At 36.3% G+C, this 21,952-nt stretch overlaps 1 protein-coding gene across 1 annotated transcript; it reads left to right on the plus strand.

Moving 5' to 3' along the window:
* Positions 1-1,025: 1,025 nt before the first annotated feature.
* On the plus strand, positions 1,026-21,330 carry LOC120420113 (uncharacterized). Its single transcript, XM_039583062.2, has 4 exons — positions 1,026-1,074; positions 1,315-1,499; positions 4,827-4,980; positions 20,630-21,330. The coding sequence occupies exons 2-4, from the start codon at positions 1,363-1,365 to the stop codon at positions 20,990-20,992; spliced, it is 654 nt and encodes a 217-aa protein (XP_039438996.1). The 5' UTR covers positions 1,026-1,074; positions 1,315-1,362; the 3' UTR covers positions 20,993-21,330.
* The last annotated feature ends 622 nt before the right edge of the window (positions 21,331-21,952 follow it).

Here is a 21,952-nt window from a genome sequence, read left to right on the forward strand (position 1 = left end):
CACTAACCCTGTATTAGTAATTGAACCAGGGTTTTCATTTGCTTAATTTTACAGTAATTCATAAGATTATTTTCATTCCTTTTTGAGTTTGAAAAATTATTTTAAGAAATAGCGTTACAAATCTTCACAAACATAAAATTTCACGGGATTTCGCGGAAAAAGCAAAATTTCGCGGATTTCACGCTGTCCGCGAAATCGTGAAATTTCACTAACCCTAAACATAAGATTTTCAGAGTTATTTTAACTTTTTTCACGTTCCGCGAAATTTGCGTGAAATTTGGTTTTTAAAATTGAGGTCCCCGTGAAATTTGCAATTTTCGAGCGTGAAAAATCACTAAGCCTAGTTATATTAGATATGGGAATGGTGACAGATTTTGTGTAACAAAATGTGTTATTTTACATCAAGAACTGGTGAAACTTTCATCAGTGTCTGTTTAATTTCACATTTTTAATTTTTTTTTATGTAAAATTACTCAGAGTCAATTACCCAACAAAAATTTTAGCCATCGAAAATTTAAAAAAAATGCAAATAAAATAACTAATTTTATTTTTGTGTTGCGTTTTGATTTCAAAATTCCATATTTTCAAAGGTTGCATTCCTCCGTAAAAAATTTCAGCCTTCTAAAATTATTTATTTTTTATTCTTACTGTGTGATGTTTAGCGGCAGTTTTCAGAATTTGCTCGGTTTATTTTAGATGAAGAAATGGTAAAATTGTATGGTCGAAATAAAAATGTGAAATGGCACTTTTACCATAATACTACAGACTTAAATTGGTCTTGATATATTTAAAAAATATTTCGGCAATTAGATTTATAAAATACAAGTATCAAATCTATTTTTTTTATTCCACCATATCAATCCAGCAACAAATCCTCATGTCACGTAGGAGAGCGCCAGCGCTCCCAAACCCGACCACAAAACGCATCACATCATCATCTCTTCGGAGCGGAGAGAGCTGCGCAACATCGTCCAGCACTGGCGCGTCTCTATAAATAATGGTGTCGCACGGGGTTTTTTGTCCAGTCTTGATAATACACGACAGTGCGACGCATCTCGCCAACCAGTCAAAAAGGTACCGATTGAAACGCTAAGGATGTTGTTTTTGAGTGAAAAATTGATTGGAGATAATTGAGTGTTGTTTTTTTTTCAAAAGTGAATTAGTGATCAGTGTTATTCAATTGATTGCGAATTGCTAGACTTAATTTAACCAATTAGTGCCCTCTACTTTCGCGACTCGGTTGTGAAAAGTGCGAAAATCACAATTAATTAATGCTCTTCTTTCCAAATTGTCTCATCACCTTTCTCCACCCAGAAAAAAAGAAAAACCCAACAGTGAAGGAAGCCCAACTAGTGTACCAAAATGAAGCAATTTGTTGTGCTGGCAGCCCTGGTCGGCCTGACGGTGGCCCAATTCCCGAACGGACGCGTCCTGGAGGCCCCGAATCCGCAGCTGTGCGCCAACCGGATCGTCCACGAGCGGGCTCCCGACGGCAAGGGGTGAGTTTTTGGAGCGAGTGACTTGAATAGGACCAAGTGACGAACCTGGTTTTTGAGTGACGTGATTTATTTGCGAGTTTGTTTGGCGCGTTGGCTGGTCGCGGGAAAAATATTTGCAATTGAAAATTGAAAGTGTGAATGGGAAGCGCTTTTGGGTGACGAAATTTAGGTTGAACTTTGAGGGAGTTTGGAGTCTAGTTGTGTAACAAGAAAGTGTTTTTTTAAGTGTTGAATGTTGGCTTTTTAGCATTTGGTTTTATTATCATTGTGCATTGTTAGCTAAATGAAGTATAGTTTTTTATTGTGCTATGGGAAAGAGTCATTGTTATTGGGTGTTTTTTAATAAGGTAGTTTCAAAACACCCAAAATGCAATGTTTTAAAATTTTGTTTATAGGTCTTGTAAAAAACTCTAGACATGTTTTAATAATACTGTCAAAACTATGAATTTTAATTTTCAGGAGTTTTTATCTGTGAGTTGCATGCTTTTATGATTGTCTGAGAAATGTCTTAAAGTGAACCTTACCAGTTGGTAACTTATTTTGTTCTGTATTTGATTTCAAGCAAGTTATTGCTAATACAAAAATTATTCTATAATGGTTTCATGGTATTAATGTATCTTTGATTAAATAAATATGTTGATAGTACCCTAATTGTTTATAGCATTTTGTGATACTTTTTGGCCAAAAAATTTAGAAAATCAGACTTAAAATTTAATTTTTCTTCTGAGCAATTCTCTTCGAAATCGGCTGATTTCGGCTATTTTTGTTTTTTTGTTGTTGTATTTTTTTATTTGGCTCAAACTTTGTGAGGGGCCTTCCCTATGACCAAAAAAGCTATTTTGTGTTATTAGTTCACCCATACAAGTCTCCATACAATTTTGGCAGCTGTCCATACAAAAATGGTACGTAAATATTCAAACAGCTGTAACTTTTGAGTAAATTTTCTGATCAATTTGGAGTCTTCGGCAAAGTTGTAGGTATTGTTGAGGACTATTGAGAAAAACACGAAAAAAAATGGCCGATTTTTTTTATCAACTTTTTTTTTTACAAAAACACAATATCCCAAAATACGTATTTTTTGATTTTTTGATATGTTTAGGGGACAAAAATCCGCAACTTTTGAGCCATAGAGAAGTATGATCAAAAAATCTGCCGCAAAGTTATATTTTTTTGAAAAAAACAGTGCTTTTTGAAAAAAAAAAAAACGAAATTTCATACAAAACAAAATTTTACATATTTTTTTATTTAAAATTGAATTTGCAATCGAAAAGTACTCCACAGATTTTTTGATAAAGGGCATTTTCAAGATGTAGCCACTGAAATTTGGATTTGAGCGAAATATTTGCAGTTTTTCGATTTTAATACTAGTTACCATGAGGCATTTCTGAAAATATTTTTTTTGAAAAGTTCAGCATATTAGCTATAAAATTGACTAAGAGACATTGAAGATTGGACCTCTGGTTACTGAGATAGGTCCGCTTTAAGAAAAAGAATCACGAAAATTGAAGTTTTCTAAGTCTTACTCAAACAACGTACCATTTTCTAATATTGATATCTCAGCAACTTAGGGTCCGATTTTCAATGTTAAAACATGAAACAATCGTAAAATTTTTCGATCTCTTCGAAAAAAAATATTTTTAAAATTTTTGAATCAAGAATAACATTTTAAAAGGGCCAGACATTCAATATTACGCCCTTTTCAAAAATTAGTCTTGATTCAAAAATCTGAAAATATTTTTTTAAAAGATCGAAAAATTTCAATATAAAAAAATCTCGAAAATCAAAATTTTAATACCTCCTTTAGTGTTGCCAGATTATAAAACTTCATTAACACTCAAACGCTCGGGTAATCAGTCATTTGACCCCTTTTTTTTCTTAAAAATCTCATAACTTTTGGTAGAATTTACCATTTTGGATGCTTCCGGTTGCAAAAGATTCAGTTTTGTCTATATTTTTAACTGTCAGACGGGGCCCAAATATGGTCCACTTTAACCGGAGATATTTCGGAAATTATGCAAAACTTTAAGGCTTCTTCCTATCTCCGGTTAAAGTGGACCATATTGGTCCAGTTAATAATACAGTCGACTCTCTGGATGTCGATCTTCTCGATATCAATATTACTCCATCTATCAATGAATTCTTCAGTCCCTTCAAACTGCATACTTCGGTTGGCTTTATTCCTCGATATTTTCTCTTGCTTGAAGGATCTCTTCCTCGACGGTCCCTTGGATTCTGTTTGCTTTAAAAATCTCTTCCGGTTGTCAATATTTTCACTACCTTGCACTGGCTTGCATAGACATTTTTCTTTGTGAAACGAAGCTTTGAAGGGTGTTTGACATTAACTTGTTTTTATTTGCTGGACGTTGCCTTGATTCTCTCCCATAGCTGGGTATCAAGAAAAACATATTTTCAATCAAGTCTTCATTGTGCATCGTTCTGTAAACTGATGATTCTCTTCCTCGACGGTGCCTTGAATATTGACAACCATAGATTCGACTGTATAGACAAATCTGGATTTTTGCAACCGGAAGCATCCAAAATAGGGGTCAATTGACTAGACGAGCGTTTGAGTGTTAATTTTCGAAACGGGTTCAAAAATGGATTATGTAATATCAATCAAAGCAGGTGTTTTATTTCAAGTCAATTCTAGAATTGTTATGACCTCTAAAAAACTCTACAAATGTAGGACACTTTCGGCAGCTGTGAAATCCGGCAATGATTCGATCGCTAAAAAAATTTGCAAAATTTCACTTTCTGTGCCAACCGATCGGTGTGCCATATTTCGCAGCTCTTATGAAACCGATCACAAACTGTTCCATTGCGCAGTTCCGCCCCCTCCCGCTCCCGTCGACGAACGGTTCACAACTGACAAATTTATCACCTTCTGCTCAATCGTGTTTCGTAATTCGATTATCTGCTGTTCACGTTTCCTAGAGATCTCCATTAGAGTTTGGAGAGGAAGATTGTAGACAAAAAGAGCTGTACTCGGTTTCGGACTCGGAGCTCCTTTGTCGGTTCAACAAATTTTCACACGTGTCCATCACACGATCCCGGTGGGGAGTTGACAGGAGGGGTAAATGTTCCTAATATGGGCGTTTTTGATTTGTTTGAATTTGTAACTCGAAAATTTCATTAAATAAAAAAATTTTCTTAAAACAAATAAAGGGGCAACTACCCTAATCCAGGGATAAACTCGGAGAAGCCATAAATTCCATAAGCTACACGAACTCGAAATAAAAAAAAACTCATTTTCACAAGATTGACACTTCCATCAGAGAAAAAAAAAGATCGTGATCATCATATTTTATCAAACCCTTTCGAACACAGATACTTCTTCTCGTGGCGTGACCCGACCCTGGCCGGCGTCGAAAAGGACTGGCTGGACGCGCGGAACTTCTGCCGGCAGCGGTGCATGGACAGCGTGTCCGTCGAGACCAGTCCCGAAAACGAGTGGATCAAGCAGAGGATCGTCGACGGCAAGGTGAGTTAACTAACATTTTGTTAGACGTTGAGTAATGCTAATGAGGTTCGGGATGAGAATTGGTTTGTACTTTGAACTGCTTGGCATTCCAGTTCTCACTGGATTTGCCGATGATAAATTTTTAAAGTGTTTAAATGTGATGATGAGTATTTTTCAACGAGAGACACAATTTACCTAGTCAGGAAAAGTGTTGAAAACTTTAAAGCTTAAAAAATTGTTTGCTAATACAATCACACTCTCATTCCAAACCACTTAGTTTTCGTCCAAGCCGAACCTACTTAAAAATAAATTAGTGGGGCAAATGTAGATTTGGGTGAGCCTTTTCTAAGATGCAATTCACTGCACTAAAAACCCTGTCTACCCCTTATCTGTCAACTTAAGGTAGACAACCCCTTTTTAAGGGTTACTTCCACCTTTTTTTTCAAGTTTACCTGTGATGACGGGTGAACTAGAAAAAAGGGTGGAAGTAACCCTTAAAAAGGGGTTGTCTACCTTAAGTTGACAGATAAAGGGTAGACAGACCCCTTTTTGAGGGGTACTTATGATTTTGAGTGTAAATTTTCGTTTAATTCTGATTGAAATTCATCCGGCTATTAACCCTATAATCTTGCATTCACTCCATTTACTCATTTCTGTAAGGTTCGTGTTTAAAGAAATATGGGTAATTTTGAGACTTTACTGGTGAGCGACACAATAGACCATGAAAAGGTTTATTGTCATAATTGAATGCTTTATCGTTCGGATGATCGGATCTACATGATTTGATGCCATCGGAAAAATGATCAAAACTTGTTAAATTGCTCAGCTTCCATTCAATTAAGGCTGCTCATCGCCATTATCTAGCCGCACTCAATCTTTTCAGTTCTCTAACCTCAACCCAGTGTGAGATAATCGGCTTATTTCTCGCAACTTCTTTCTACCCCTTTCTAATATCATCGTCAAGTTGTTACCCATTTTTCCTCTCCATTTAACGGCACGCATTTGTGACTGACTGTGTGTGGGAAGCGAAAACCAAGATGTAAACAAACGGGCCAAAAACGAAATCGAAAGCAAAACTGCACACTCTCTTTCGGCCGCGGCGGCGGGCGGCTGTCTGGGAAGGAAACCGGCTGATTTGAGCCGGCCGAAAAATATGGGTGGATTTTATTACGCGTGTAATAGCCGAGTGCGAGTTTTATGAGTCAATTTTTTTGTGGTCGAGCTGTGCCATAATTGGCGTGCGCTGACTTTGAGCCGGTTTTATGGCACAGGGTGGATGCGTGCATAAAAATGTCTAAGTCGATTAACCTCTTGGTTTGGGAAGTTGTTGTTTAGTGCGCATTGTTCGAGCTGCATTTCTAATCGGGCTTGTTAGCCCCAATAGGGCTTTGGGAGGGAAAATTGTCAGTATGGCCCTCAAATGAATGCAACTTTTTAATTCGTACAATGCTTTGCTGTCAAACTTTGGGTTAATTTTCAGCGACTCAGATTTCTGGAGTTTCAGTGTTTTGACTCCGATTCAAGCTCTCCAAAAATCCAGACTTCACCGACTCTGACTCCAATTCAACAACAAATCTCATACAAAGTTGTTGGAAACTTTCTGACTCCGACTTGAACTACTTGCTTCTGGAGACACAGGAATTCGAATCTGGTTGTATTTTACTCAAAATTCTGATAAAATTACACCTCCCAAAAGATATTAATAAAATTAAATACTCATTCTTGAGTAAGAATGGTTTTCACGTAACTTTGGTGAAAAATACTCGGAAATAAGTTTTTTTCAATAACCGTGTAGGCGTTTTTAGAGTATTTTTGCCTTAAGCGCTAAAGAAAAATTGCGAAACCGCGTTCGTATCTGCTCCAAATAATCAAGGTTTGAGCCCTTTTGAAATGTTGATAATGCACTGTTCTTGTACTGTTATTTGGATTTAAACATAACTTTTTCACTCACTTTTGACACTAGAATTATGAAAATCTTAAGAAGGTATTAGACTACGACAAACAAACAAACTTTGTTTGCCAGTTTGCCGCAAACAAGTTTGTGAGTTTGCCGCAAACAAGTTTGTGAGTTTGGCAAACTGTCAAACACGAAAAAATGTGAATTTATTTGTTTGTTTGTCATAGTCTAATATCTCCTTTAGGAAGCCCTTTGTTATTTGTTTACATTTTCCTTTCGCATTTTCCATCAATTCTGGCATTCGCTCTTTAAAAATGCTCGTGCAATAAAATCTCGGCTTGCTTTGATCATTATTTAAGTTATAAATATTATCAACAAAAAGTTGGGCAAATCGCAATAGTGTATTGTTTGAATTTAATTGAACAAAATTGGTAATTTTTCAAGGTTCGAAAATTTCAGACAAGAATATTAAGTTTTCGAAAAATAATCATTGTTGAGTGTCAAAACTATTTTTTTCAAAAGGGCGTATTTTAAATTTGATAACCATTTAGAGCAATGTTTTAAACATCAAAAATCAAGGAATTCGATTATTTTGATCGCAGCGTTTGTTTCCAAAGGCTTAACAAAGTTGTGATTTTTTAAATTTAAACTAGGGTTTACACGCTTCTAAAGCATTAATCAAAAACTGCCATGTAAGCGACGAACCCCCTAAAAATATACGTTGTTTCTACCACAACCCATTTTATTCGTTACAACATCCTTCCACAAAAGAAACGAAAAATTCACCAAATCTGACAGTTTACGCAATAATAGCCGACCCCCAAAACAAAAGCTATAATCATTTATGGCAGCCCGGTTTCGCACATTTAAACAGAAACCAAACCTGTTCGCGAGCAAGGGAAAGTTTTCGAAAAAAAACTTCCGCACGAGTCCTGTGACCGGTTTTTCAGCCCAATTTTCGGTTGCTCAAGAATTCGCTTTCTCCGACTCGATAACCGAGTGCCATACCTTGCCATGAAAAAAAAGTGCGTCATGGAAAGAGGAAAAATGTTGCATGCAAACGAACGTGTAGGCGTTATGTGCAAATAACAACACAATATTTGAGTGCTTTTGCAATCGAGATGTGCGAAAGCATAAGACGTGAGTCCTACGCCAGAGACAAGTGGACTTAAATCAAATTTAATGTCAGTTTAATTTTCATCTTTAATTTTGATACACTCATGTTAAACCAGAGTTTAAAAATCAATTGCGGATTTCCTTTTCCAAGTTTCACATCTGTTTATCTATGGTATTACATATAGCAAAACAAAACTCTCGCCAGTTTTCTGATTATTTTTCGAGTGATCATTATGCCACACTTCACTTCTGAAGAGCAGGAACCACACCCTCCAAAAACTCGTACTTTCGATTACATAAACGCGATTTTAAACCAACACGTGTGCGTTGGCACAAGAAGCTCTTTTTTTCGTGATGCGTGCTGACCTACCCTTAAGCTCGCCGTATTTGTTCGTCACTTGTTGCTGGTTGAACTGCTGCTGTGTGTGTGTGTGTGTGCAACCAATCAAACGGGACCACGCGGCCGCTTCTTACAAATTGAGTTGTTTCCATGTATTTTAGAATTTGACATTCTATACATGCAAATAACTCGCATAGGCATTTGAAAGGTGTTAGCTCTGCCGAGCTTCGGTGACCCATTTCTACGCTGGCTAGCCGAGCGCGAGGTACCTCAGCTTTATCGACAAGCCCCGCCCTGAAGAACGTTTGCATCAATCAGATTCAAACGTTATTTAGAACTTCCGAACCTTTGTCAAATGGACAAAGACCCAGCGCGTATATAGTTAGCAGTAACAGTATTCCTAATTCCAGTCATAGCTCATCAAGCCACGATGGACTAGTGGTTAGCCTTTTTGTTTATCAACCTGGACGGGGAATCGAACCCCGCCTCGAGCAACTTTGATTTTTCGTTCATGTTCAGGAGTTTCACGAATTTATATTTCTTTAACTTTCTCGTTGGGAGCAGATGGGAATCGAACCCAGGACCATTCGCTTATAAAGCGAACACCGTAACCATTCAGCCACGGCCACTCCTTCTACGCTTGAAATTAAATAAGATGCAAAAAGGAAATTCCTCACCGGGTTTGAACAACATGATCTTGAACAGCCGTTCTATGCCGGAGGAAGCACACATCCAAATTACTGCCACAGGCGGCGATCCTGACGGATCCAAAAATTCAGACTTTCAGCTCCACGTAGTTGGCCAAATTCTAGTAATCCTCTTCAGACCAGAATTTGATGACTAACGCCACCCAGCACCGTCCGGTATAAAGCTGTCCGTAACGCGAATTCAGTCATTCTCTTGGTTCCCTTGGCAGTTTGATGGTCTCCTTCTCACTTTCACTTCCGGCGCGGACCAAACAGTTTCCTTCTACACTAGGAGCACAAGTTTTAGAACATTCGCAAACCGTTTAAATAACTTTAAAGACATTTGAATTTTGCCTCAAACATAAAAAAAAATCAAAACTCCATGAAAATGACAGGAGCACAAAAATTTGCGTCCGACCCGCCACGCGACCTACTTCGATCTCTTGTTGCTGGTTGAACTGCTGCTCCCCCTTAAAGTTGGACAAATACAAATATTATCGCTACCCGAGGCAGGAAATTGTTGAAGAGAAGCCATGCTTTGGGTGCGTTCAAAGTCGGTAAATACAGTAAAATCTTTGAATTCACGCACGCGGTTGTTTAGATTTGCGTGATACTCAGATGGTCAAGCCCATTACGTACAAAGTTGCGACGAGATTGTTCAGCTGACATTGAATTCATTGTTGCGAAGGGCTTTCCTTCAATGCTTGAGTTTGTCAGAAGAATTGCGAAATCAATCTGAATCAGTGTCGATTGATTGGAAAGCTGTGGTCGGTTGTTTATCAACAAAACGTATTGAATTTCTAATTAGAGGTGCAATTACTGCTGAACAAATCTAACTGTTGGTCGACGTGCGTATTTTCCCGTAGACAACGAAATTTGATCCATTTGCAGTAGCCGTTATTGGATATTGAAAGGTGAAGTTCATGACAACTGCAGTAAACCGATCCGTTGACCTTACTTGTGAGCACTTGCAGCGATCTTGATCTGCAAGTTGTAGAAATCTGAACGAAGATCTGATTAGATTTCAGTGAGTGTGTACAATGTCAAAAGTTTTTATTGAAATTGCATACAAGTTTGTGTACAAGATTTCGTTGAAAAAAACCGAAGTCTGGAGTTTTTTTTTGAAAAGGACCAATAAATCAAATTTTCAATTTTTGCATTTTGGGTGTTTTTTAATACCCCTGACCCAAGGCGGTTTCAAAAACACCCAAAAAGCAAAAACTGAAAATTTGGTTTATTGGACCTTTTCAAAAAAAAAAAAAAAACTCCAGAAGTTGACTTTATAGCTGTCGGCCACTATTGCTGGTACCAACCACTAGTGTCTTTCTTTTTAACTACAAGGACTTCACCGCCCTGGGCTCCTAAGTATTTAAGTACGGCACGGATGGCGCCGTATACCCATATTTACATAGAGAATTTTAGAGCGCCCGCCGCGGGATTCGAACTAGCAACCTCTGGATTGTGAGTCCAGTGCGCATTCCGATTGATCTACACGGGCGGGACAAAGGTCAACGAATTTCGAAGTTTTTGGATTGTGCAAAAGTTTTGGATGACATTGAGAGCGAATAAAAACCAAGTGATTAAAATAGGTTTGAATATTAAATTTTCTGTTAAAACCTTTGTCGATTTCTGGAAAATCAGGAAAAAGAATTTTATTTAATCTGTTAAAGTCAGGGCAGGCCATGCAAGGTCAAGGAATTTCAAAATAATGAAAAAATGTAAACAAACAACAAACAAAGAAGTATGTTTGAAGTGGTTTTAAATTCAATGAATGATTCTAAATTTTTGAAAATGATTGAAGTTCGACATTCTTGAACATTTTCAGTTTATAGAAAGCATAGCATTTTTTCTTTTTTCTTAGTTATCGTTTTTGGGGCAATACAGTTTATGTTTTGGAAACATTCTATATAAAAAGAAATCCTTAAGAAATTTACAATTTTACAAATAGTTTATTATTGTTTTTTTGGGATAAGACAATTAAAAAACCACTTCGTCTTCAAGATTATTTTCAAATTAATAATTAAAACTAACTTAATCCACCTATGTGGTTGATGCCTTCCTCACCTTTTACCAACAATGGGTAATACGAGTGGTTTGGACACATATTTCAGCTATTTTTTTTAAGGTCCAGAAAAATAAGTACACAGATATAACTTAAGTTGTCATAACTCGAGACAGGGTTGCCAGATTTTCAATTATGTGGACTCGTTGGAAAGGTCTCTCGATTACCTAACCAACGATGGGTCGGATGATGGATCCGGACATCGTTTACATGCATTTAAGTGAGATCCGGCTTCAAAAAAGTACATAAATATCACTTAAGTGGTCATAACTCGAGACAGGGTTGCCAGATATTCAATGTTGTGGACTCGTTGGAAAGGTCTCTCGATTACCTAACCAATGATGGGTCGGATGATGGATCCAGACATCGTTTACATACATTTAAGTAAGATCCGGCTTCAAAAAAGTACATAAATATCACTTAAGTGGTCATAACTCGAGACAGGGTTGCCAGATCTTCAATGTTGTGGACTCGTTGGAAAGGTCTCTCGATTATCTAACCAACGATGGGTCGGATGATGGATCCGGACATCGTTTACATGCATTTAAGTGAGATCCGGCTTCAAAAAAGTACATAAATATCACTTAAGTGGTCATAACTCGAGACAGGGTTGCCAGATCTTCAATGTTGTGGACTCGTTGGAAAGGTCTCTCGATTACCTAACCAATGATGGGTCGGATGATGGATCCGGACATCGTTTACATACATTTAAGTAAGATCCGGCTTCAAAAAAGTACATAAATATCACTTAAGTGGTCATAACTCGAGACAGGGTTGCCAGATCTTCAATGTTGTGGACTCGTTGGAAAGGTTTCTCGATTACCTAACCAACGATGGGTCGGATGATGGATCCGGACATCGTTTACATACATTTAAGTAAGATCCGGCTTCAAAAAAGTACATAAATATCACTTAAGTGGTCATAACTCGAGACAGGGTTGCCAGATCTTCAATGTTGTGGACTCGTTGGAAAGGTCTCTCGATTATCTAACCAACGATGGGTCAGATGATGGTTCCGGACATCGTTTACATGCATATAATTGAGATCCGGATATATGTGAAAACACATTTTTATACATAACTTTTGAACTACTTATCGAAACTTCAAACAATTCAATAGCGATGTATGGGACCCTAAACCAAGTCGAATGCAAGTGGTTTGATCAAAATCGGTTCAGCCAGTGCTGAGAAAACTTGGCAAGATTTTTGAACACATACACACATACACACACACACATACACACACACCCACATACACACACACACACACACAGACATTTGTTCAGTTTTCGATTCTGAGTCGATATGTATACATGAAGGTGGGTCTTCGAGCTTTTAATAAAAAGTTCATTTTTAGAGCAGGATTATAGCCTTACCTCAGTGAGGAAGGCAAAAATATCACAAAATGTTTTATAAAGGATGTTGAACAAAAAGTCGAATGCCATAAGATCGAAAGTCACAAGGTCGAAAGGACCAATGGTCGAAAGTGGAAAAAACGGTTGAATGGAAAAAAATGTCTAACGTGAGAAGAATGAGAAATGAATCTGAAATCAGTCATATTGAGATAAAATTTTAAACTAAATTATTCGTTTTCCTGAATCACGTTTATGGGTTCGGAAATGAGACCTTTTTTTATATATGTAAAAGTCTGAATGCAAGCATATTTTAAAGAATTTTACTTTCTTTCAAAATGTTTCGTTTTTATCACAGCTAAATTTGTGCAAGTATTTCGATTCATTTTATTAGTTGTTCAAATAGCACTAAGATTTATTTTGACTTTAAACATGTTTAAAGTCCTTCATATTCAAGTTATATCTTTTAAAGTTGTTCAGTTTTTTCATGCTCAACTGTTTAAAAAAAGTTTTATGAGTTTTTTTTTTAATTCTAACATATTTTTATCTGAATATTTTTTTCTTGTGTCTGAATTCTTTCCTGTTTCAGTATTTTTTGAGTTTTACTATTCCATTTTTAAGGGTTTCCATACGTTTAAAAATCTCAAAAATGCATTTTCCCGATTATTGATTAAATCCTTTCAAAAGATGATTTCAAATCACTCCTTAAAGTTTCATAAAAGTATTTCATGATTTAATTGAGTCGAAGACGATTTAAGTTTAAAGTTTTGCTATGCGCAAAGCGAACCGTCAAACTGTGTGAGCGTTTTCTCAAGTTGAATTGCGGGTGCCACGATATCTCGAGATGGAATGGACCACATTGGTTGAAATTTGGAGTGCGGACTCCCAAGATATATCCCGTGTGCATGGCGAAGCCCAATTTTGAAATTTAGGTTTTTGAAAAATTACAATAATCAAAAACATTTGATATTTTATAGAAAAACAGAAAAAATATTTTTATCTTTTTTTTTTAAATAAACTTTTTGAGAATCGGCTTTCGCCATGCATACGGGACCCGTTTAGTGAGTCTTCATCAGAATTTTGAGCTGATTTGGTCAACGCAGTGTTGAGATATCATGGCACCCGTTTTTTGAAACTGCTAACTTAAAATAGCTATATCTCGGCAATGGTACATCCAAATATCTTCATATTTATTTTGTTAGTAGACGAAAATGTATATTTTAATACCCTGAAAACAGATTTAAAAAAAGTTGAAATGTCTACTGATATCAACCTCTGACATTTTAGCCAATTTACATGTATGTAACCCCATAAATCATTATTTGACCGACTACTGAAATAATTGTAATTGAAGCCAAATATTGCCTTTAATTGCAACATTAAAGTAAATTACCTTATAGAAAGATGAGCTCACAACCATCTTCGGTAATTAATCAACGCTGAGCAAATAATAATAACACACCCAATCAAAATTACCACAGATGTAACAAGGCCCCAATTACCAATCATCAAAAATTTTCGCACCTTTTCCTCCAAAGAAAAATAAAAACGCGTGAGAAATCTAGCTATTTTTGGCCAACATTACGAAACCCCGGTGATACCTCGGCGCAATTGTAAAATTGTGGTAAACTTTCATTACGATGAGAGTTTCTGGGCTCGGCTCCATTCAAGCTTTGAGCAAACTGGAATGAGGAAGCGAACAAAAAAAACGAAGTGTCTGATGACTCTTCAATTACCATTTTGCCGAACATGGTGATAAATTAAAAAGCCTCAGCCACACTCACACACTTTGTGGTCTGTCTGAAGTTGAAGAGGTTGGCAAGCCTTCTTCTTTCTTTTTTTTCTGCAAACAAGCCCTGGAATTTATGAATCACCTGAGCAATCAAAGAAGAGCAAGATGATGGACTTTTGCTTTGAGACTTGGAGAGTTTGCGGACAGGTTCAGGTGTCTGAGGGCATCTTCTCTCGCTGCTGCTGCTGCTACTAAACATACGACCCACTTTGTGAGATAATAATTATCAGCCTTGCGTAATACCTGCAGCATTTGGTGGCTGCTGGTGATACTTTTTCAATAATGAGATGGAAAACGGGGGGGTATCATCTCTGCATACATTCAGTCGGTACTGTTTAGTTACATTTTATGGCCCGGTTATGAGTGGTGCCCTAAGATATCACCCTTTTGTTTTGCTGCTTTGTCTTGCAGAAATGGTGGGGTGTCATTCATATTTCATATTTTTGCAATGTTTGATGCTGCTTTGTTTCTTGGTGTGTTGGGGTTGTTTTTGATAGTCCAGCACTACTTATGAATGCAGATTTTCTCGTCCACTATTTCCTCAGCTGGAAGCACAAAACGTTCTTGAAGAAAATATTGAGCTGTTAGTATTTTAAAATTTTAACGTTTATGTAAAGTATACACTATGTATCTTGAGAATATTTAACTAAATTTGAAAAAAAGTTTTAAAGATTTACAAGTCATTGGATTTTTTTTAACACACACTGCCATTTCCAAAATCACCCAGTTTATTTTAAAACCTTCAATTGTCGATGTGAAACCTTGTAGCCAAATGAAACCATGTGATTTATTTATGAAGAATTTGGTGTAAATCACTTAAACAAACAAAATGAGTGGAAAACAAATCAAATCTGCGCGATTTAATCCTCTAAGCCCCAGCTAAAAAAAAAAAATTTCGCTCTTGTCTTGGCGTTCTCGATTGCGAGATTCCTACTCGAAACTAAGTGTCCGAAGGCTTGATTGTTGAGGCAATTGCAAACCTCTTTCTACAACTAAGCTTCGGGATACGATCTTACGACCTTTGGATTGTGAGTCCAACTGCCTACCAGCGACTCCACCGACCTAACCTCTAGGTTAGACCGGGGCCAACATTCACTTCCCCTTACGATGGAAGGCGTGATCAGACAAATTTTGCCCTACACCACGGGTCCCGGTCAAACCGTCCAATTTCTCGGGGTTACAGAAATCGCGGAAAAACGGGATTTTTATTCAGATTTCTTATAAACAGAAATTTAATGAAAATGGTTCTGATTTAAAAAATTGCAACAAAATTGTAGTGTACAGAAACATTACTGTCAAAATTATTTCTAGGCATGAAATTTATAAAATTGTTCTGATTTGAAATTTGTTTTGCTAAAAAATAAGCATGATTTGATTTTTGGAATTTTCGAAAAAAGTTCAAATATCCCGGGAAATAGAAAACGAGACATCCCGTGAATTCATCAAAAGTCAAATTTTGTAGCAGCTTTTCAGCTTTAAAAGGCTGTGGAATGAAGCACTTCTATTTTTTAAACTAAAATCTCATGGGTGTAAATAAAATTGTTTGATGTAACTTAGTTAATGTTTAGAAAAATGTTTTTTTTTATTTGAACTTTGAACACATTTCTGACCAACATCACCATAATCCCAAACTTCGTGTTAGGGCGTCCAATTTTTCCGGGGTTTGAACTTCCCGGGAAACGGGACTAATATTTTAGAAATCCCGAGATCCCGGGATTTTTTTGAACACGCAAAAAAATCAAGCCTGTTTGAATCAACAAATTTTTTTGTTGTTCTAACTTTACGATTTTTTGTTGAAATAACCCTCAAAACCAACTGAAACAACTCAAAATTTTGCGTTGAATTGACCCGATATATTTTGTCAACCCTTTGTAGAAATAACAACAAAATTATTGCGTTGATTCTACCAAAAAACGACATTGAATCAACTTAGCCATTTTATTGATTAAAATAAAAATATTTGTTGTTTACACGTGCCCACCATCCGTCAATTTTTTTTTTAATATTCGTCAACGTTGCGGTTCAGTCTTTTAAGTCTGTTTTCCGGATTTTGCGTCTGTTCCGTTCACGTGAGCTACCCATTCAAGGGCTGTCCGCTAAGCGTAGGCGAAATTTCGTAAAGTAAATTTGTGCGTGAAATACGTGGTAATTCCGCAGTTTGAACCAAAAATTTCGCCAATCAATGAAGTCGAAGCAACAGCAGTAACCTGCTCGATAAATTCAGGGATCAACAGTACCGTAACCACCAGGCCGACCCAGTTTTGACAATTGACAACGGATGCAGCAGGTGCCAGCAATTACACCGCCTGTTACTCCCGCGGCAGAGAATTGTCACGGTTTTATCCATACTCTCGACGGAACACGCTTGGTAAGAGCCTCGGCATCCTATCTCTAATGACCCCGTCTAAACGCCCATTTTTACTCTTGTAGATCCTGCCTCTGCAGAAAACAACCTCAATATGCTGGACGCGAGTGGCAACACGACCCATTCAACCCGCGGATACAGCTCGTCGTTGATTCCTTCCGGGACGGCGACATCAGGTGCGGTTCTGCTTAACTGCACACGAACCGATCGTGCTCGAGATCGTGCTTTAACGGTTGGAGGTGCAGATTGAAATTGTTATTTTTTTGTCAAATAAATAAAATAAATTGCGAAAATGACCATTCTGATTTCAATTCAATGTTTTTTTTTGTAACAAATAAATTCAAGGTCTTATTTTGAAAAAAATATCTGCGTTGTTTCAACAAAAACTTTACTTTGTTTCAACGAAAATCTGATTTGAACGCACTTTCTGTCAAATTTTGATCAACAAAAATGAGGGTAGATTCAACAAAAAATAGCTTTGAAACAACAAAATATCTCGATTTGAAACAACAAAATGCGAGAGTTGATTCAGTCCAATAATTTTGTTGATTATATTCAACAACATATTTTGTTGAATCAAGCCTCGTACAGGCTGATTCTACAAAACATTTTTCTGCGTGAAACAGTTATTAAAACCATGTTTTCAATATATTTCTTATGTTAATAAGCTCATAATCATAGAATTAGTTCAAAACTAATTGGTGATAATTTACACTTCAATCTTAACAAGGATAGTAGTTTTAGATAGCTTTAAAGGTTTTTTTATTCGTGCTTTGAATTTTAAATGCACCACAATTTCTAATCAAATAAATCTGTTATACATTTTTTGTATTAGGCTAAAAAATTTCTTTTAAAATGTAAAAACTCAACAAATTAAATGATACAAGTCTATGTAGACTTTAAGATAATTTATAAATGTAAAATACAAAAAATCATAATTCGGTGGTAAATTTTTTTCCCGTAATCCTTGATGGGTCAAAGTAAAAATTAAAAACTGTATAAATTATCTTTTAGTCACTACCGCCATCCGGGGAAAATCGGTTTAGTCTGCTGAATAGGTACAGGAGATTTTAGAGCAATTAATTTGGAAATCGGCAAACTATTTGTTTTATCCAAAATTAATAAAAAAAAATCGATAATTATTTCTTGATTTGGCACAGATGCCATTGTTTGATAAAAAATAATGAGATATGATATAATTTTTTAAATAAAAATCAGAAATGTCCGTATGTAGTACCCAGCATTTAAAAAATAAATAAATAGAAAATATTTAAAACGTTTGGCATTAAGCAGATCTGTAAACACATTTTTTTAAACAATTTTTCCTTACAAGCCGAATTAATGCTAATATATGCTGGAGAAATTTTCTAATGTTATGAAATTCTTATCTATGACTAAGTATTCAAGTGTTTATCTTTTTCCACAACAAAACCTCCAAATTTTAATTTGATTGAAATCTGAATTTCCTGACCAAAATTATCTGTTTTATAATTTTGGGAATTCCCGGGACAAAATATTCCCAGTTTTGGAAAAATCCCGGGAATTCTCGGAATGGACGCACTTCTTCGTATCACGCATCTTGTGTATTTTTTTGGAAAGATTATAAATTTGATTGTGTTTTAAAAATATGCAAACAAGCAGATAAAACAAAAAAAATTACTTGAAAATACAAAATATTCAAAAGATAGCGATTGGAGATTGTAAAACAGGCCTAAATACTATCAGAAAGAAACAAAAACTAAATAATGCGTACAGAGTTTACCCTTCAAAATTATATTAACTGTGACATGGAATTTTATAGATACTTAAAAAAATGTTCAAATTAAGTTTTGCATCTGCTAACCCCTCGGTCACCGTGGGCTACAGTGTGAACTAAAAGTTAAATTTTTGATGGGAAAATTTTGATGGTTGAATATTACTTTTATTCCGATGTAATTTTACTCAAATAAAAAAAATCGGTCAATATTACGTTCGTTAAAAAAATATATTTCCTGATTAATTCTGAAGTTTTTTTTAAAAAAACATTTTGTTGTTTAGGTTTATTTGTAGCCGTCACGGGTATTTTGAAAACATCCAAAAAACACAATAAAATTGTTGGCTTTTTTTACTCTATAAGGATGAAGCAAATATTCTTCAAAGTTTCTTTCCCTCGACATGAAAATAAAAAATATAAAAATTGAAATTAAAAAAAAAAAATATTTGAAGTTTAACACATTTATGTTGATCAAAATAAAAATTATGTAAAAGGCAGTTTATTCTGCGTTTGAGAAAATTGGCCCAAAACTTGTTTTTCAATCTTTTTATTTAGTTTAATTTGTATATCAACATAAATGTGTCAAACAATCAAGTGCAAATCGTCATTCTTATGTAAAATTGTCTGATCTTTACGATAAAAATATTTTCAGATATTTAAAATCTGACCTAACATTTGAAAACGGCCTAAAATGCTTTTATAGCGAAATTGGGGTTAAATGGACCATAGATGATTTTTGCGGAGCAAGTGGTTATTTTTACTGGATTCCTGGGACATTTTCACATAAGTTAAGTGCATTTTGGATGGCCGCATTAAGCCTCCGCTCTAAATACAGACCGATTTTCAAAAAAAAAATTTATTTGGGCAAAATGGACCCTTTGCCGTTTCGTGCGGTGGATGAAACCATCACCAATCGATTCCCCGGATTTTTTTACATAAGAAACACTACTTTTCATACCAGGGAATCAGCCGCGTTCAATTAAGTCCGATTTTGGGTTCCATTTCGCCCACTGTGCATTGGTTTCAATGTACTGGAAATGTAAAATGTAGGTGATTTATGAATGGCAATGTCCAAACAAAAGTAACGTAAATCACTCCCTTTTGACACCACACATTCTCCAAGTAAGCACGAGATCCTCCCAAATCGATATTGAAAATTACGAGTACCAAGTACACGTTTCACAACCGCCCATCATCCCCAAAGTGTCATCGTAAATTTATGATCGCCATAACGTGAAAGCCCCAAGGATCGAACACAGGGAACACACAATGGGACCACACCCTTTGACGGTCCACGTGAGAAACCATTATTACTTAACCCTTCCGTAAGAGAGATCTTCGTTGCATGCAAGTCACGCACGCCAGGAATGTCGTCCCTCCGAATGACATCACAGAAAGTGTGTGTGGTTTAAAAACAAACTAAAGATGCATCGACATGACCCAAAACCGGTCGCCGGTTATTAATATTCACCGCGAAGATCTGGGACACACCACGTCGTGGGGACCAGAGATCCGGACCTGCGCAATTGTGTCCCATCTTACGTGATCGGGCGGCCCCTTTAATTTAGATTTTATTCAAAGTTTAATTTTTCAATTTTGGACCTTTGGCGTTATTCAATCGTCGGTCGGTTGGCTGGGCAGGTGTCCAAAAGTGGTCCTCGGTGCGTTGAAGACGATCAACGATCGATCACTCGACGACAACCGACGATGATGCCAGATAATTGCCCTGAGCAGCCGGTTCGAGGTGCCCTACAGGTTATGCAATAAGCTCCAGGTGATCGACGACGATGAAGACTTGGTCTGTCCGTTGACACACCTACAACTCGGAGCATTGATGCGACGTGATACAGATGTTTTATGTTGCACGTGACTTCAAAGGCAGACTGTTTGGAGTTGGTGTGATAAGACAATACCGCGGAATTCATTAATCGACTGACGATTGTCACAATCGCTGGCTCATCACAGCAGTATTGAACTTTAGAGGGTGTTTTATGTGGGGCTTCACGTCAATCAGATTGTCCAGCGTATGTAGCGAATAATGGTTCCGTGTAGAGGTTCGACGTGAGTTGTCGAGTGTTTAGTATGTGAAATCGATTGCGGAAATCTGATCTACGAGTGATGTCTAGACTTGGGTTGGAGATTCGGATTTAGATACATTGTCAATGGCTGTGATTGTATCGGAATCACTGAACGAAGCTTCTGGAAAATTGAATAGGTTCGATTCTAGCTTTGAATTATTTAACATTTTTACTTCTCAATTTTCAAATAACTAACTGTTTCCCTCCTCTCACCTTCTCTCTCTCGCAGCAAAAATACATCTGGACCAGCGGCCGGCTCTGTGACTTCAAGGGCTGCGACCGGCCGGACCTGCAACCGGTCGTGGTGAACGGCTGGTTCTGGACCGCCGAGCTGCAGAAGCTGGCCCCGTCGACGGTGCGCAACCAGAACGACTGGTCCGAGAACGGCGGCATCGGAAAGCCCCAGCCGGACAACCGCGAGCTGCAGCAGGGTGGTGCCCCCGAGAACTGCCTGGCCATCCTGAACAACTTCTACAACGACGGAGTGCACTGGCACGACGTTGCCTGCCACCACGTGAAACCGTTTGTGTGCGAGGAGAACGACGCCCTGCTGAAGTACGTCAAGTACACCAACCCGGGACTTCGGATCTAAAACTTAACTTTTTTTCAAAAAACTCTATTTTCATCACCATCAATTTGTTTGTATTTTTCACTATTTCTACAACTTCAAGCACCCCAACAAAAAAAAACTCCTCTAAGTTATGAATGTAGAAGATAGAACGAGAATGTACGAGTGTAGAATTGATAAGACTAGGAGCACCACCTTTTACGTTAATTTCTCCAAACTTCAAACAAGCACTCTCATACACCTGTTGACTGCCAGTTTAGGATGAAATCATAGGGAAAAGTTGATCGCGTTAGTATTAGCAACACAAAACTGCGAGATGTAATGTCTTTTTTATATTTATTAAATAAAAATTTTAAAAACTACTTTTTTTTTGTTATTATTTGAAAGAAAAAAAAAACACAACTCAATGGAAAAAGTGCTTAATTAAATAAGTAAGTAACCTGGTAAATAAAGTCATATAAACAAAAATTATAAAAATTATAAATTTATTTATTGATTGCTGTTACTACAAAAATTTACATTGATGCACTTTAAGAAATAATCCTGAGAAGTTTCTATAAAAAAACAAGAAATTTCAAAATGATTTTCTAAATGAAATCCTATAATTATAAAATCATAAAATCATAAAATCATAAAATCATAAAATCATAAAATCATAAAATCATAAAATCATAAAATCATAAAATCATAAAATCATAAAATCATGAAATCATAAAATCATAAAATCATAAAATCATAAAATCATAAAATCATAAAATCATAAAATCATAAAATCATAAAATCATAAAATCATAAAATCATAAAATCATAAAATCATAAAATCATAAAATCATGAAATCATAAAATCATAAAATCATAAAATCATAAAATCATAAAATCATAAAATCATAAAATCATAAAATCATAAAATCGTAAAATCGTAAAATCATAAAATCATAAAATCATAAAATCATAAAATCATAAAATCATAAAATCATAAAATCA

Source organism: Culex pipiens, chromosome 3 (assembly GCF_016801865.2).
Source record: "Culex pipiens pallens isolate TS chromosome 3, TS_CPP_V2, whole genome shotgun sequence".
Classification (NCBI taxonomy): Eukaryota; Metazoa; Arthropoda; class Insecta; order Diptera; family Culicidae; genus Culex; species Culex pipiens.